This window comes from Pteropus medius, unplaced genomic scaffold (assembly GCF_902729225.1).
Source record: "Pteropus medius unplaced genomic scaffold, Ma_sr-lr_union100, whole genome shotgun sequence".
In the NCBI taxonomy this organism is placed as follows: Eukaryota; Metazoa; Chordata; class Mammalia; order Chiroptera; family Pteropodidae; genus Pteropus; species Pteropus medius.
In genome coordinates, this window is record NW_024352787.1 from 29,295,715 (window position 1) to 29,309,727 (window position 14,013).

The 14,013-nt window shown below is 57.3% G+C and overlaps 3 protein-coding genes across 7 annotated transcripts in view; 2 read left to right on the forward strand and 1 right to left on the reverse strand.

Moving 5' to 3' along the window:
• Positions 1 to 848: 848 nt before the first annotated feature.
• On the forward strand, positions 849 to 7,904 carry ACHE (acetylcholinesterase (Yt blood group)). 5 transcript variants are annotated; one of them, XM_039849456.1, is made up of 7 exons: positions 849 to 1,168; positions 1,704 to 1,974; positions 3,394 to 3,582; positions 3,873 to 4,959; positions 5,302 to 5,786; positions 6,530 to 6,699; positions 7,559 to 7,904. In XM_039849456.1, the coding sequence occupies exons 2-7, from the start codon at positions 1,820 to 1,822 to the stop codon at positions 7,678 to 7,680; spliced, it is 2,208 nt and encodes a 735-aa protein (XP_039705390.1). In that variant the 5' UTR covers positions 849 to 1,168; positions 1,704 to 1,819; the 3' UTR covers positions 7,681 to 7,904. The 5 variants fall into 5 exon arrangements, with proteins under 5 accessions (XP_039705390.1, XP_039705394.1, XP_039705393.1 ...); XM_039849457.1 differs by lacking the exons at positions 849 to 1,168; positions 1,704 to 1,974 and adding an exon at positions 2,154 to 2,297 and having other exon boundaries at positions 3,876 to 4,959; XM_039849460.1 differs by lacking the exons at positions 849 to 1,168; positions 1,704 to 1,974; positions 3,394 to 3,582 and adding an exon at positions 2,152 to 2,297 and having other exon boundaries at positions 6,815 to 7,904.
• A 131-nt stretch (positions 7,905 to 8,035) lies between these two features.
• UFSP1 (UFM1 specific peptidase 1) lies at positions 8,036 to 9,190 on the forward strand. The gene has a single exon (XM_039849465.1). The coding sequence runs from the start codon at positions 8,542 to 8,544 to the stop codon at positions 8,968 to 8,970; it is 429 nt and encodes a 142-aa protein (XP_039705399.1). The 5' UTR covers positions 8,036 to 8,541; the 3' UTR covers positions 8,971 to 9,190.
• Positions 9,191 to 9,194: 4 nt separating this feature from the next.
• The window catches only part of SRRT (serrate, RNA effector molecule), an 11,059-nt gene continuing 6,240 nt past the window's right edge, over positions 9,195 to 14,013 (reverse strand). Inside the window, exons 6-20 of the mRNA XM_039849455.1 lie at positions 13,695 to 13,864; positions 13,358 to 13,542; positions 13,045 to 13,143; positions 12,844 to 12,961; positions 12,500 to 12,657; positions 12,115 to 12,176; positions 11,918 to 11,996; positions 11,429 to 11,617; positions 10,938 to 11,111; positions 10,687 to 10,840; positions 10,331 to 10,524; positions 10,005 to 10,162; positions 9,716 to 9,804; positions 9,477 to 9,603; positions 9,195 to 9,387 (exon numbers count right to left, since the gene is read on the reverse strand). Of these exons, the coding sequence (XP_039705389.1) occupies positions 9,312 to 9,387; positions 9,477 to 9,603; positions 9,716 to 9,804; positions 10,005 to 10,162; positions 10,331 to 10,524; positions 10,687 to 10,840; positions 10,938 to 11,111; positions 11,429 to 11,617; positions 11,918 to 11,996; positions 12,115 to 12,176; positions 12,500 to 12,657; positions 12,844 to 12,961; positions 13,045 to 13,143; positions 13,358 to 13,542; positions 13,695 to 13,864 (2,032 nt within the window). The 3' untranslated portion in view covers positions 9,195 to 9,311. The remainder of the gene's footprint in view (positions 9,388 to 9,476; positions 9,604 to 9,715; positions 9,805 to 10,004; positions 10,163 to 10,330; positions 10,525 to 10,686; positions 10,841 to 10,937; positions 11,112 to 11,428; positions 11,618 to 11,917; positions 11,997 to 12,114; positions 12,177 to 12,499; positions 12,658 to 12,843; positions 12,962 to 13,044; positions 13,144 to 13,357; positions 13,543 to 13,694; positions 13,865 to 14,013) is intronic.

Here is a 14,013-nt window from a genome sequence, read left to right on the forward strand (position 1 = left end):
CTTGTCCTTGCTCTCCACTCCAGCCCCTGCACACACATCTTAGCACCTTTTCTGGCTACATCCACTTACCAAGATCCAGATGAAAATAGGGTCTGCCTCCCTGGGAGATTCCAGCTCACCCTAGGTATCCTATCCTTGACTCCAGCAGCAGGTCCAGCCTAAGGTCAGCACTGACCTTTCTGAGGCAGTCTTTGCTGGGCCAGCTCCTAGAACATGTCCTGTCCTTTCTCCTCCTAAGATATCTAAGATACCACTAGTTCATAACGCTGGTCTGTACTCTGTCCCTGCCCTATCTCCATGGTATACGTCTAGGGACTCTTGATTAGAGAAGTCAGGTGAGGCTGTATGTGGCAAAGCCAGTTTGGGAAAATGACATGGAGGCAAGCCCCCATCACTACAGGCCCAAAATCCCTGCAGCCTTAGGCCCTGGACAGGCCTCTGCTCATTCATTCAGTTGGTTCTCATCATTCTAATAATTAATAATTACCAGGCTGGGAAACCTGCCTCAGATCCCTTTCTCCTGCAGCTACATCGACTGTCCATTTTTCGGTCCCCTATCCCCACCCACAGCCCTTATACCTGCTCTTCAGGGAGCTGGACTGAGGGAGTGATCTGACCACTGGGAGAACCCTCAACCAATGGGGTCAGGTCGCTGAAGACGGGATGCTAGGAACTTTGGTGTTCATGCAGGGGATTTGAGGTGCCTGAAGAATGGAACATGGAAAGGCGGAAACAACCGGAAGAGATGACAAGGGAATAACCTCCGCATCGCCCCTACCCCCATCCCACTCTCCGAGACCGGAGCGGCTGCCTTCTGCGCCACCTGGCGGCTGCAGCCCGCGAACGGAGTACAGGCTTCGCGGGGCTCCAGGGCTTGGGGAGGCCGGTTCCCGCTCGGCACCGGCTGGCTGGGGGATGCCCAGATTGGAGAACCAGGACTGCGCGGCCCACGGAGAGCCACGTCTCTGGATTCGGGCGGACCCCACAATCCACGCAACACCCAGCACTCGGTGCCCTCGGCCCCTCGCGGCGGTAGACGCAGAACGCAAGAACAGCGGTGCGCCGGCGGCCGAGGGAGCGTGAGCGCGCGCGCCCGCCCCACGCAGAGCCCGCACCTCCGCGCCCCGCACCGCCACGCGCACGCACGCCCCGGCGCTCGCCAGTGCTGGTAAGTCTTCCACACAGCGGGACGCCAGCTTGCGAGCCCGACGCCCGGAGAAAGGAGGGCCCCTTGGTGCGGCGCACTTGTGCGGACACCGCCTCACACTTTTCCACCTTCACCTCAGGCGTGAGATGCCGCAGCAGGCACACGTTTCCTTGGGCAAGCCCGTGGAGGGCGGGATGTAGGGGTCTATGCAGCCCGGCCCCTCCGAATTGGCTGGGGGCGCCGGGGCTAGGCCGCACCCAACCTGCAGGCCGCGGCGGCCAATGAGAGCCCGGCCTGGTGATGTCATGCCCCGACCGGACCCTGGTGACGAAGTCCGAGGTCACCCGTCAGCGCAAACCCACCCGCGAGGGTTCCAGAAGTTTCCACTGAGGCGGCGGAGTGAGGCCTTCCACCGCAGCCTTGCGCGTACCATCACCTTGGCTTTCCTTCTGGGGTGCCCCGGAGTCATTCCCCCGCCCCACCCCCGTCTCCTTCCTCCTTGGCGGCCCCCTTCATTTTCACTCGTGATCTCATGTTCACATCTTCATTCCCACAGGTGTGCCCTCGTCCCCAAGATTTTACACCAGCGCCACCCGGACCTCTGATGGGGTCCTCAGCCACACTTTCGGGTGCTAGTCCCCCAATGCCAACCCTGCGGTTTCGTGGCCAAGGATGCTCATTTATTCGGCCACCGGCCCCGACCGAGGCTGTCGCCGTATCCAAGTGTGTCCGTCCGTCTGTGAATGTCGGTCACTGTGTTTGTGGCAGTCATTGCATGAGACCGTCCATCGGCGTGTGTCTTTCTTCGCGGGATTCTCTGTGTCGCTGTGGGTGTCTGCTCCGCCGCTGCGAGTCTTTCGGTCGTGTCTGTCCGTCTGTCGGCGTCTATCACTGGCGTCCGTCTGGGCCCCGGGTTCTCTGGGTCTCGGTTCCGAGGGAAGGAGGAGAGGAGGTGGCAGCCCGGGGCGGTGGGGAGGGGCGGGGGCGGAGACAGTGGGCGGAGGCGGGGGCTCCGTGCGGCCCGGAGGGGGTGTGTGCGGGGGGCCGGAGGCGTGGCTGTCAGAGTCAGCTAAGCCTGCGCGGGGGAACGTCCGCTGCCTCCAGCTCCCGGCGCGGCCCGGCCCAGCCCGGCTCGGCTCGGCCGCCTCAGGTGAGTCTCCTGCCCTGCCCAGGACCCTCCCTCAGTCCGCAACCCATTCCGCGCCCGGGGAAAGATGCGCTCCGGGAGGGATCCAGAGCCCAAAACCGGACGCTCACTGTGCCCCCGGACCTGTCCAACGACGCCCCCCGCCGTCCCACGCTCATCTTTAACTCTTCCTTCGCCGCCACAGACTTACGGTCGCCCTCACGGGAGCCGGCACCCCGCAGGGCTGGCCTTCACCACTGCTCTCCATTTCCTGTGGGGATTCCGGAGCGCCCCTTCCCATGCTCGTTTCCAAGTCTGGGGCCACTAGAAGACGCCCCCTGCTTGGGGCAGAACCCTGGCTGCGCAGGTTCCTGGTCCCTGGCTGGGCCTCCTCTGATCCCGCAACCCCAGCGCCCCTGCGCAGCGTCCAGCCAAAGCCCCCTCCCAGGCCCAGGCGTCCCCCTCTCGCGGGGACTCCGTCTCTATTTTGAGGGTAGGGGAGGCTCAACGGAAGCTCCGAGTTATAATTAGCCGCACTAGGATTTCCTAATTAATCTCAGCACTACCACCACCCCAGCTCAGGGAGCCGGAGGCTGGGTGAGGGGTGACCGCCGCGAGAGGGGGGAGTTCCGACCCGGGGAATTTTGATCCCTTGGCTGGAGATGCCGGAACCGCAGCAGCTGCTGCCTCAAAATAGCGCCCCCGCCCCTGCAGCTGGGGATCTCCGGAGCTCCGAGAACACGGGCGTCCTGGCTCACCCTTCAGACCCCTCTTCAATGCCTGCGAGCCCCCAGACCCACGCCCCAGGTTCCCAGCTCCTGGACTCCGGGCGGGGAACGCCGTCCTTTTCTCGGTCTCTACTGCCCCCCACTGGCGGCAGCGTGCGCAGCAGCATCGGATGGATTGGGGTCGAGTCCCGGGGTCCAGGGCTTTCGAGCCTGTTCGCTAAAGCTAGGCGATGGGGTGCACAGCTAACGGGCACACCCAGATGCCAGCGCGCTGTACCAGAGAGTGGATGAGCCAGGCTAGGCAAGGCAGTGTGTGGAGGAGGATTTGGGGTGCCCTGGGACCTGTGGCTCCCACACCCTGAATGCCCAACCCACCCTCACCCTCCCCCCAGAACCCCGGCCCTGGCCAACGCGGGAGAGGCTGCGTGCGCCTTTACGCCACCACACAGGCGGGTTGGCGTCTCCTGTCAGCGAGGGCCCCACCCCTGTCGGGTGGCCTATAAGTGGACTGCGGCCTCTGGTGCCTGTGCTCGCACTGCTCACACTGGGCCTAGCCCAGTCTACTCAGCTAAGGGAAAGAGGTGAGGGCGGTGGGCCCTCTGCGGGGCAGGAGAGGGTATTGCTTGGCAGATCTCATCTCTGTTTCCTACATTTGTCTGTCCGTGTATATGTGTCCGTTCTCTGTCCTCTTCTTGTTTGCCTGCGTCCTTGTCTCTGCTTGTCTGTTTCCCTCCCTCCATTTCTCTCCTTCTCTCTGCCAACCTGCCCCGCCTCCTCTGCAGTTCAGCGATAACCCCTGGGCAAGAATGCTACCTAATCTCCTCCCTCCTGGCAGCCTCAGGCCTTCACCCTCTGCCTTTTTTTCTCCCAGCAGCTGCCTGCTTGCCCTGGCAGCCATGAGGCCCCCGTGGTGTCCTCTGCACACTCTCTTCCCGACGTCCCCACTCCTTCTCCTCCTCTTCTTCCTCCTGGGAGGAAGGGCAGAGCGCCTAGAGGACCCAGAGCTACTAGTGACGGTGCGTGGGGGCCGGCTGCGGGGCATCCGCCTAACAGCCCCTGGGGGCCCTGTCTCTGCTTTTCTGGGCATCCCCTTCGCAGAGCCACCCGTGGGGCCCCGTCGCTTTCTGCCGCCAGAGCCCAAGCAGCCCTGGTCAGGGGTGCTGGATGCCACCACCTTCCAAAGTGTCTGCTACCAATATGTGGACACCTTGTACCCTGGCTTTGAGGGCACCGAGATGTGGAATCCCAACCGTGAGCTGAGTGAGGACTGTCTCTACCTCAACGTGTGGACACCCTACCCTCGGCCTACATCTCCTACCCCTGTCCTTGTCTGGATCTATGGGGGTGGCTTCTACAGTGGGGCCTCTTCCTTGGACGTTTATGATGGCCGCTTCCTGGCCCAAACAGAGGGGACTGTGCTGGTATCCATGAACTACCGGGTGGGAGCCTTTGGCTTCCTGGCCCTACCAGGGAGCCGGGAGGCCCCAGGCAATGTAGGTCTCCTGGATCAGAGGCTGGCCCTGCAATGGGTGCAGGAGAATGTGGCAGCCTTCGGGGGGGACCCGATGTCAGTGACTCTGTTTGGGGAAAGTGCAGGTGCTGCCTCCGTGGGCATGCACCTGCTGTCCCCACCTAGCCGGGGCCTGTTCCACAGGGCTGTGCTTCAGAGTGGTGCACCCAATGGCCCCTGGGCCACGGTGGGCATGGGAGAGGCCCGCCGCAGGGCCACACTACTAGCCCGCCTCGTAGGCTGTCCCCCAGGTGGGGCTGGTAGCAATGATACAGAGTTAGTTGCCTGCCTGCGGACACGGCCAGCTCAGGACCTGGTGGACCACGAGTGGCACGTGCTGCCTCAGGAAAGCGTCTTCCGCTTCTCTTTCGTGCCTGTGGTGGACGGAGACTTCCTCAGTGACACTCCCGAGGCCCTCATCAACACTGGAGACTTCCACAGCCTGCAGGTGACTAGTGGCTGGAGGGGGTGGAGCTGGTTCTTTTAGGCCTGTTCTCCCATCTGCCCTCTCCCTGGGGACCCGGGCATGAGGGCTCCTCAAGACCCACTCCAAAAGGCCCAGGCTTCTTTTCTCTGAGGGCTTGATCCCAGGGTGGCCAGTGGGACAGAGAGGAAAAGAAATGTGGGTATATTTTTTCCTTCTCTCTATCCCTTCCCAAATCTCGTACTCTCTTCCTCTGTGGTTCTGGGTCTGTAACTGTTCATCTCTCTGGCTCTTTGTCCATCTGTTTCTGTCTACCTGTCTGTCTGTGTCTGCCCCATCCCCACTTCCTCCATCCTGTCCCCCCAGGTGCTGGTGGGTGTGGTGAAGGATGAGGGCTCCTATTTTCTGGTTTACGGGGCCCCAGGCTTCAGCAAAGACAACGAGTCTCTCATCAGCCGGGCCCAGTTCCTGGCCGGGGTGCAGGTCGGGGTCCCCCAGGTGAGTGACCTGGCTGCCGAGGCTGTGGTCCTGCATTACACAGACTGGCTGCACCCTGAGGACCCAGCACGCCTGAGGGAAGCCATGAGTGATGTGGTGGGCGACCACAACGTCGTGTGCCCTGTGGCCCAGCTGGCTGGGCGACTGGCTGCCCAGGGTGCTCGGGTCTATGCCTACATCTTTGAACACCGTGCGTCCACACTCTCCTGGCCCCTCTGGATGGGAGTGCCCCACGGCTACGAGATCGAGTTCATCTTTGGGCTCCCCTTGGAACCCTCGCTAAACTACACCGTCGAAGAGAGAGCCTTTGCCCAGCGACTGATGAGATACTGGGCCAACTTCGCCCGCACAGGGTCAGCAGTGCCAAGGGGAGGATGACCTCTGGGAGCCAGGGAGGCAGGGTGCATACAAACAGAGAGAGACAGAGAAAGAAGGAGACAGAGACAGACAGGAAGGGCAAGAGAGAGGAGGGAAAGTTCACAAAGGAAAGGAGAAAAGGGGGAGAGAGTGAATGACAAAGATGGAGAAAGGAAGACAGGAGGAAGGAAAGCAGGGTGGCAGATCCTGAAGAGACAAAGAATAGCAGGAGAGGGAAGCAAAGAGATGGACAAGGAGAAACAGAAAAGTTAACATAGTAGTTAGGAGCATGAGCTGTAGAGTTGGATCAGTTGGACCAGAGATAGGACTGGTCCTGGTTACATAGTAACCAGGCGACAAACTGATATCACTTGTCTGTTGTCAGAAGTAAACATAATGTTCATAGAGATAGGACTGGCCTGGTTACATAATAAGAGCTCAGTAAATCAATTTTTTAAATGAGAGAAAGACAACGATGGAGCAGAAAAACAGGGAAAGGGCGAGGACAGATAGAGGGAGGGCAGAAGGAAGGGGAAGACTCCTGACCATGAGGGTAGTGGAGAAGAGGAAGAAGAATTAAGCGGTGGCAGTGGAAGGGAGGGGATGGGGCTCTCCTTGGAGCAAAAAGGGCATGGGGTCTAGATGCAGCCTGCCTGCTTCCTCCTCCTCTCAGCTCCATCCCCAGCTCCCAGAGCGGGGCAGGCTTGCTTGAAGCTGAATCATGCCCTTCCTCCCGCAGGGACCCCAATGACCCCGGGGACCCCAAAGCCCCGAAGTGGCCACCATACACGGGGGGAGCGCAGCAGTATGTGAGCCTGAACCTGCGGCCCCTGGAGGTGAGGCGGGGGCTGCGCGCCCAGACCTGCGCTTTCTGGAACGGCTTCCTACCCAAATTGCTCAGTGCCACCGGTATGCAGGGGCCAGCGGGCAAGGGGTTGGGCAGAGTGGGGGAGAAATGGAGCAGGGAGAGAAAGAGAAGGGAGTGGAAGCAGTCCAGGTATAACACCTCTCTTCTCCCCACCAGCCTCGGAGGCTCCCAGCACCTGCCCAGGCCCCGCCCATGGGGAGGCTGCCCCGAGGCCCAGGCCTGGCCTCCCCTTACCCCTCCTCCTCCTCCTCCTCTTCTCTGGGCTTCAGCGGCTGTGACCACGGCCTCTTCCCTCTCCGGCCTCAGGGGGCCCCTCCTCTAAAGAGTGGTCGGACCGTGGGGAAGGGCCCCACTCAGGGATCTCCGACTCAGCGCCCTGTCCCTTCTCAAACCGATAGACTCGAACTGGACAGGGCGTAGGGAAGGCTGACCTACGAGCCGTCTCAGGGACCCACGCGCCTTTGTTGTTTAAATGGAAATGAAAAAGCCAATTTTCTTTTTTTATAAAATTATTCCTTGGAGCCGGAGCCTGGTGTTGGGAGTAAAGGGAAGAGCCGGGGCTAGATAGCATCTCCTAGTGGGGCTATAACTGTCAACCATTTCTGTCTCTTCTCTTTTCCTCATCAACCAATGGATGCTCCCCCTTCTGATCCCTTCTATCCCCATGTCTTCCGGTCATTTTCTCCCCCACCCTCCTCCTTCCTGCCATCCTTGTTCGGCCCGCCTCTACCCTCATCCTCCCTCTGGCCTTTCGTCTTTCGTATCTTCTCCTGATCCCTTCCACCCTCCCATGCGGCCCCCTTTCTCCTTGCGTCCTTCTGCACTCACGCCCCTCCCCATGTCCGTTCCTCAACCTTCCCCATGTCTACCCCACCCTCTTGCTGGGCGCCCTGGCCGCAGACACGCTGGACGAGGCGGAGCGCCAGTGGAAGGCCGAGTTCCACCGCTGGAGCTCCTACATGGTGCACTGGAAGAACCAGTTTGACCATTACAGCAAGCAGGATCGCTGCTCGGACCTGTAACCCAGGAGGAACCCCCACGTCCCGCCGCCCTGCCCGCCCCTCCAGGCCCGCTAGCTGTATATACTATTTATCTAAGGGCTGGGATATAACCGGAGCCCTAGACCCTGCCCACCCCGACTTTGCCCGGGGGCTCCAGTCTCTGCATGTCTCAGCCGAGCCCCTCCCCCCATCACTCCCCCGCGGTGCCTTTGCCCCTCTGGGCTGCCAATAAACTGTTATGGCCACAGGCGTGTGCACGACTGGGAAGCGGGGGTTGGGCACAATGCCTAACCACTGGAGCTGAGCGATCGGTTGGGTGAACGCCTGAGACCGCCGACTAGCAGTCTGAAAAACAGGCTGCCGGGTGCGGGCCCCAGCAAGGAGGAACTCGCGCCTGCGCAGTAAGAAGGGCGGTGCTGGCTCGGCGGGGCAGCGGTGCATTGTGGGAATCCCGCGGACTGGCTCGGTCCCCACAGCCATCCCGCGCGTTCAGCTGCTGCGGGGTTCCCAGCAAGAGTGTAGCCAGAACCTGCGCGCCGGTCTTGCCCGCAGCTAACCCAAGATCCGACCCGAAAGTAAGCGTTGGAATTCGCCCCGTGGCCCCAGGACGCAGCACCTGTCAGGCTTCGGCAACCTCTGCTCTCGCCAACCGCCCTGGAGCCACTGAAGGACGTCCACCTGGGCCTTGCCCCACCCAGACGCGGCCCCGCTCGCCTGGCGGCCCTCTCGGGTCACTATCTCTACTATCACTACGGCTGCGACGGTTTGGACGATCGGGGCTGGGGCTGCGGATACCGCACTCTGCAGACGCTGTGCTCGTGGCCAGAGGGCCGGCCCGCCGGCGTGCCCAGCCTGGCCGCCATACAGGCGGCACTGGAGGACATGGGCGACAAACCCCCCGGATTCCGGGGTTCCCGGAACTGGATCGGCTGTGTAGAAGCCAGCCTCTGCCTGGACCACTTTGGAGGACCCCAGGGTCGCCTATGCCACGTGCCCCGTGGAGTGGGGCTTCAGGGAGAACTGGAGATGCTTTACTCTCACTTCGCAGGGGGTGGGGGTCCTGTAATGGTTGGAGGGGATGTGGATGCCCAGTCTAAGGCCTTGCTGGGAATCTGCTTGGGGCCAGGCACCGAAGCCTACGCCCTGGTATTGGACCCTCACTGCTGGGGTGCTCCGAAAAACCCCAGTGAACTACAGGCCACTGGGTGGGTGGGCTGGCAAGAGGTAAGCACAGCCTTTGACTCTAACTCCTTCTACAACCTGTGTTTGACCAGCCATAACTCTGAAAAGCAGCTGTGCACCCTGGACTGAGGCAGAAGTCCCAGAACGGAAACTGTTTCCAGCACCCCTGACCCCCAACCCCCACCTACCCACTCTCAAAGGCAGAGGCTTAGAAGCTGTATGTCAGGCCCTCCAGAAAGTCCCTGCAAAACCTGGGGCCTTTCGCATCAAAGTGGCAAGCCCAGCTAACCACTGCCCCAGCCAATGTTTGGGAGGCTCTAGGGAAATACATATACTATATATTCAGTCAGGAATCGCTGTGGAAGTGCTTTTATTGGCAGTAGGGCTGGATGTACAAAAAAATTCTCAGCTGGATAAGACAAGGCAGTCACAAGTATATAGATAACAAGAGTGAAGGAAAAGTAGATGGCTCAAAAGAAATCCACATCATCTGGAGCATCCAGGTCACGGTATTCCACAATGGCCCGTGGGTCTCCACGGACCATCCTGTGAGATAAGAAAGTGGTAAGATGAAATGAGAGTTACTCCTAGTTTGAAAAGGGAAAGAAAGTTTGGACAACTTAGCTTATTCTCACCTGTTGCGAGGTTTCCCAGGATAACCTCCCTGGCCTCGGAAGGCATCATAGTTCCCTCGGCCAGCACCATAGGGGGCATGAGGATATGGAGGCCCTCCTGTGGGGACTGCAGGGCGGACAGCACCAGCTACAAAAAAGATCAGTGTTGAGCTGAAACTCTCTAACCTCAACTATATCTTAGCTGTTTTCTCCCAGCCCCTCACAATCACCAAGCCCTTTCAAGTCCCTCCTATACTTACCTCCATAGCCCAAGATCGGGGGCCGGGGCTGACCATAGGGCATCAGGCCCTGGGGAGTCTGGTGTGGGTAGGGGAGTCCTGGGGTCCCGAGCCTGTGATTACAACACAGACAGGGACATGAATTACTGGGGGCGGGGGGAGGCGGTGGGCCTTGAGCAGGGGGCTGTCTTTTAGGAATATGGCCTGAGGTGGGGCAGAAACTTCAGGGGACAGACAATAGGATACAGAACCAGAAACCCTTGAAAAATTGAGAGAGGTATTGTGACAGACTGTCGTGGATCGTATCTTACTCTGAGCAGGGCCAGGTGGCTGAGCTGGCTTGATTTCAGGCAGAGCTGGACGTTTGGCATCAGTGAGGAAGTTGTTAAAAAATGCCACTTCCTTCTTCACTTCTTCAATTTTCTCTGCATGCTTATTGAAAATATGTTTGCGTACAAACTCAGGGCCCTGGGTGAAAAAAAGAGAATCAGAACAGAGCGAGCAGTTCCTTAACACTCCAATCACTTCCCCTCCCACTTAATCTGAGTGAGCAGTTTCTTCCCAGGCCTTGAGGCAGATTCCTGGCTCCATCCCCTCTTCCCACCTTTCTCAGACACAACTCTTAATATCCCAGACCTTGAATTTCTTGCCACTGAGAGGGCAAAGCCACTTATCCTTGCCCAGTTCCTGGGTGTTAGAGGTGACAAACTTTTCCACTTCCTGCTCAGGGTCTTTGCGACCCATCTTCTGGGCCTCTTCCTCCGAAAGAGATTCCCGCACACTCAACAGCGGAGTAAGCTTTTCCTCAAACGTCTTCTGCCACTCTAGTACTGTGGTTTGGGAAGAGATGACAGGTTGGAGAAGGGAGCGAGAATCAAGGAATAAAAAAGGAGAATGTTAGAGAAGGTGACAAAGCACTGCTCCAGAGCAGAAATAACACCAGAGGCAGCTAGGGAGAAAGAATCAAATGGGACTCGGGCAGGGGAACTCACCTTCTCCGTGACTGATGCGGTTGGGTGGCATGGGCCCCCGAACATGAATGATGCCACAACGGTTGGGCATTTCATCCTCATTGGGGTACTCGCATGTGTTATAATAATCCATGGAATGCACAATGCGCAAATAGAGAAGGAGTTTGTCCAAAACCTAAGAGAAATGAGAAGCCATGAGTTCACCACACTCTTGCCCCTTTACCACCCCAAGCCAGGTTCTTGTTCATCCCACACTCTGCTCTCACTGGCACCTTGATCAGCTTCTCATCCCGTTCCACGTTGATCTCCGCTGGGTTCCCTTCCTTAGGAGGTTCCTCAGGTGGGGCCCCCCCACTACTCCCCAGCAGCTCCTCCTCCTCAGCACTCACTTCCTCTATCAGGTAGTCAGTTATATTCTTCAAGATTGGGTTCTGAGAGGGCAGACTCTGGTTGGGAGGGAGAAGAGAGACAAGTGAGGTAGAGAAAGCCTCTTGGAGTAGGTAGCCCAGGAACAGCTTTTGAAAAGGCAAGGTGAGGGGCAAAGAATTCAAAGCTCACTTAGCCTGTTATTGCTGCCTCAGGATCTGTCTTTATGTTTGCATCTGTTCTACCCTAACCCACAAGTAATAACACCAATCTGTTCTGCTGGAAGCTGGAAGTGCTGCAAGGAGTCAGTGCTACAGATCATGTAAGGCCAGAGATGCTCACAGCATATGAGGAGGTATCAGCTGCTTTTGAAAAAGTTTTATGAAGAGTCACTAACTGTTGGCAGAGGAGGTGTCCCTGGCTCAGAGGCCCAGAGCTGGGTCCTATCATCCAGCGTATGGATCAGCTTGGCTGCCAGCTTGATGTCATTGCGCACTATCTGCTTGTGCTGGGTAATGCCGTTGATGTTGCGGACACGACGGGTCAGGTCTCTGTTCACACCAGGACTCAGCTCACACTCCCGGAGCTGGAAGGAACAGAAAGCTCACCAACACTTGCCCAAGAAGCAGCAACTCAAAGAATGGCCCTACTGAGAGCACCAGTGATTAGGCTGTGAGCTCCCTGAGGACATGGACCAGGTATGTTCACCGTAACAGTCCCAGGGCCTAGCCCAGAGACAACAGTACACAATTAAAGTGCGCAGACTGCATGGATGAAATGGGGCAGAATGAATGAAGCAATCAATGAACAAAGGGATCAGAGGTTGTTTTGAGGAAGGAGAGCCACACTTTCTCTCCCTTAAAACAGTCCCGCTCCCAGCACTCACTCTGATATTCTGCAGGTTCCAACAGATCTCTTTGATGTTAACACTGCGGTCAAATGTCACCCAGCCACGACGGAAAAACCTAAACAAGAAAAAATGTCACCATAATTCTGGGGTAGAAGTGATGTTAGCCATTAACCTTCCCCAGCACATTTTCTCCAATGTATTCATTCAGGGTCACACTTCTCTCCATTCCTCACCTCCTCTCAGGCTGGGGCTCTGACAGTGCCACACGCATAAAACCTGGATATCTTTTACAAAGCTGGAAAAACAGAGAAAGAGAAACCTCATTTAGTGATTCAAGGATTCACTTCCTCCTTCAGTCCCCATGTCCTTGAGTCTTTACTTGGACAAGGACAAACTAACAAAGAGCTCATGAGTAATAGCACTTGAAAACAAATGGTGCAACCAAAACCAGCCCTTGAAAACCATGGGCCCAAGGAGAGGAGGCCTCTCTAATCAAAGAAATAGAAATGTATATCAGAAGCAATGCCAGATTATCTTCTCCCCACCTCACACCTCCACCCCTTTAAGGATGGGGCCTGGGTGCCATCCCTGCCCACAATGCCATTTTTCCTCACTCACAGAAATTATCTCAGCCCGGGAGATGTTGGGTGCGATGTTGCGCATGAAGAGAGAACAAGTCTTATGCAGGGGCCGGGGTTTACATTCCAGCCCAGGAGTGTCCTTGGGCTTCTCCCTTTCTTCTTCCTTGGGCTTCTCCTTTTCCTTGAGCGCTGCTTCTACACAGGAGGTAGTGGGAGTTGATGATTATTATAGATTTTGGAAGGGAGGATAGAGAAACTATCAGCCTCCCATCCCACCCGCGTTTCCCAAAAGGCCATTCTCCCATCCATCTCATCAACCTCTCACCTCCCCTCCCCATTCAGCAGGAACAGAATGGTCTGGGAGCAAAAAATAAAACCTACCAGCCTCCTCCTTCTCTTCCTCAGCTTGGCCACTCTCAGATTCTGACTCTGACTCGGACACACTGCCTTCATCAAAGCTGTCGTCACCACTATGCTTCCTATTCCGCTTCTTGCTACTCTGTGGGAGTCATGGCAAGAGGAAGTAAGCCAGATAACCAGGACCCCAGCCATGACAATGAGCCCATGTAAGAGATTCCCTACCTTTTTGGCTTCTTTCTCAGAATCTTCTTTCTTCTCTTCCTTGTCCACATCACCCTCAGATTTCTTAGTTTTGTCATCACTAGAACTGTCATTTTCGACCTACAGATAGAGACAGTCACTGGGATGTCTATCTCCTCATCAACCTTTATCAGAGGGCCCCTCCCACCCTCTACAGCTGAGCCCATAAGTTCACCCCTCCCCCTCCCAATACATAACTCTCTGGTTCCAGCTGTGAACCCCACCACCACCGAAACAGCTCCATTCTCTTCCCCCGGCACTCAAAGGCAGCACCCAGAAGCCCCAGCACTCAGACCTGTTTGCCATCTTCCTTCTTGTCTTCCTTCTCATTGGCCTTGCGCTCCCCATCCACCGGGCCTGGTCCAATCCGGCCTTCCTCTTTCTTGCTGGGCTCTCCGGGCTTTCCTGGCTGTTCCTCTTCCTCCTCTTGCTCCAGGATGCGTAGATCATTCTCTGTACCTCCTTCCATCTTAATTACAGCTACCAAGTAAGGGAGCAGAGATCACAATCTAGGGGCCCTGGCCTTCAGCCTCTTGCTTTTGTATCAACCTACTTCTATTTACCAACAAAGACCTTGGTCACCAGACATCCACTGCCCGCCCTGCCCACCCCCCCACTCCAAGTCCACATACCTGCATCCAGCATCTTAACAATGGCATCAGCTTTGTCTATATCCAGAAGAAGATTATCAAACCAGCCACTTTCCATGAGGGAAAGAAATACTCTCAGTCGGTTTTGCAGGGCCCCCCGAGCCTCCTGCCGACGCTTCCCCACCTCATCTGGGTGGTACTTAGACCGAAACCTATAAAGGAAATGGGGAGGGAAGAGACAAAATAGTCACTGGAGGCCAGGGCCGGGACATGGGAAGGGGCCCAGGAAAATCAGGGCTTAGCCCCCATCCTCTCACACCCACAAAAGATCATAAAAGCAGAGGAATTTAGGAGAGGGATA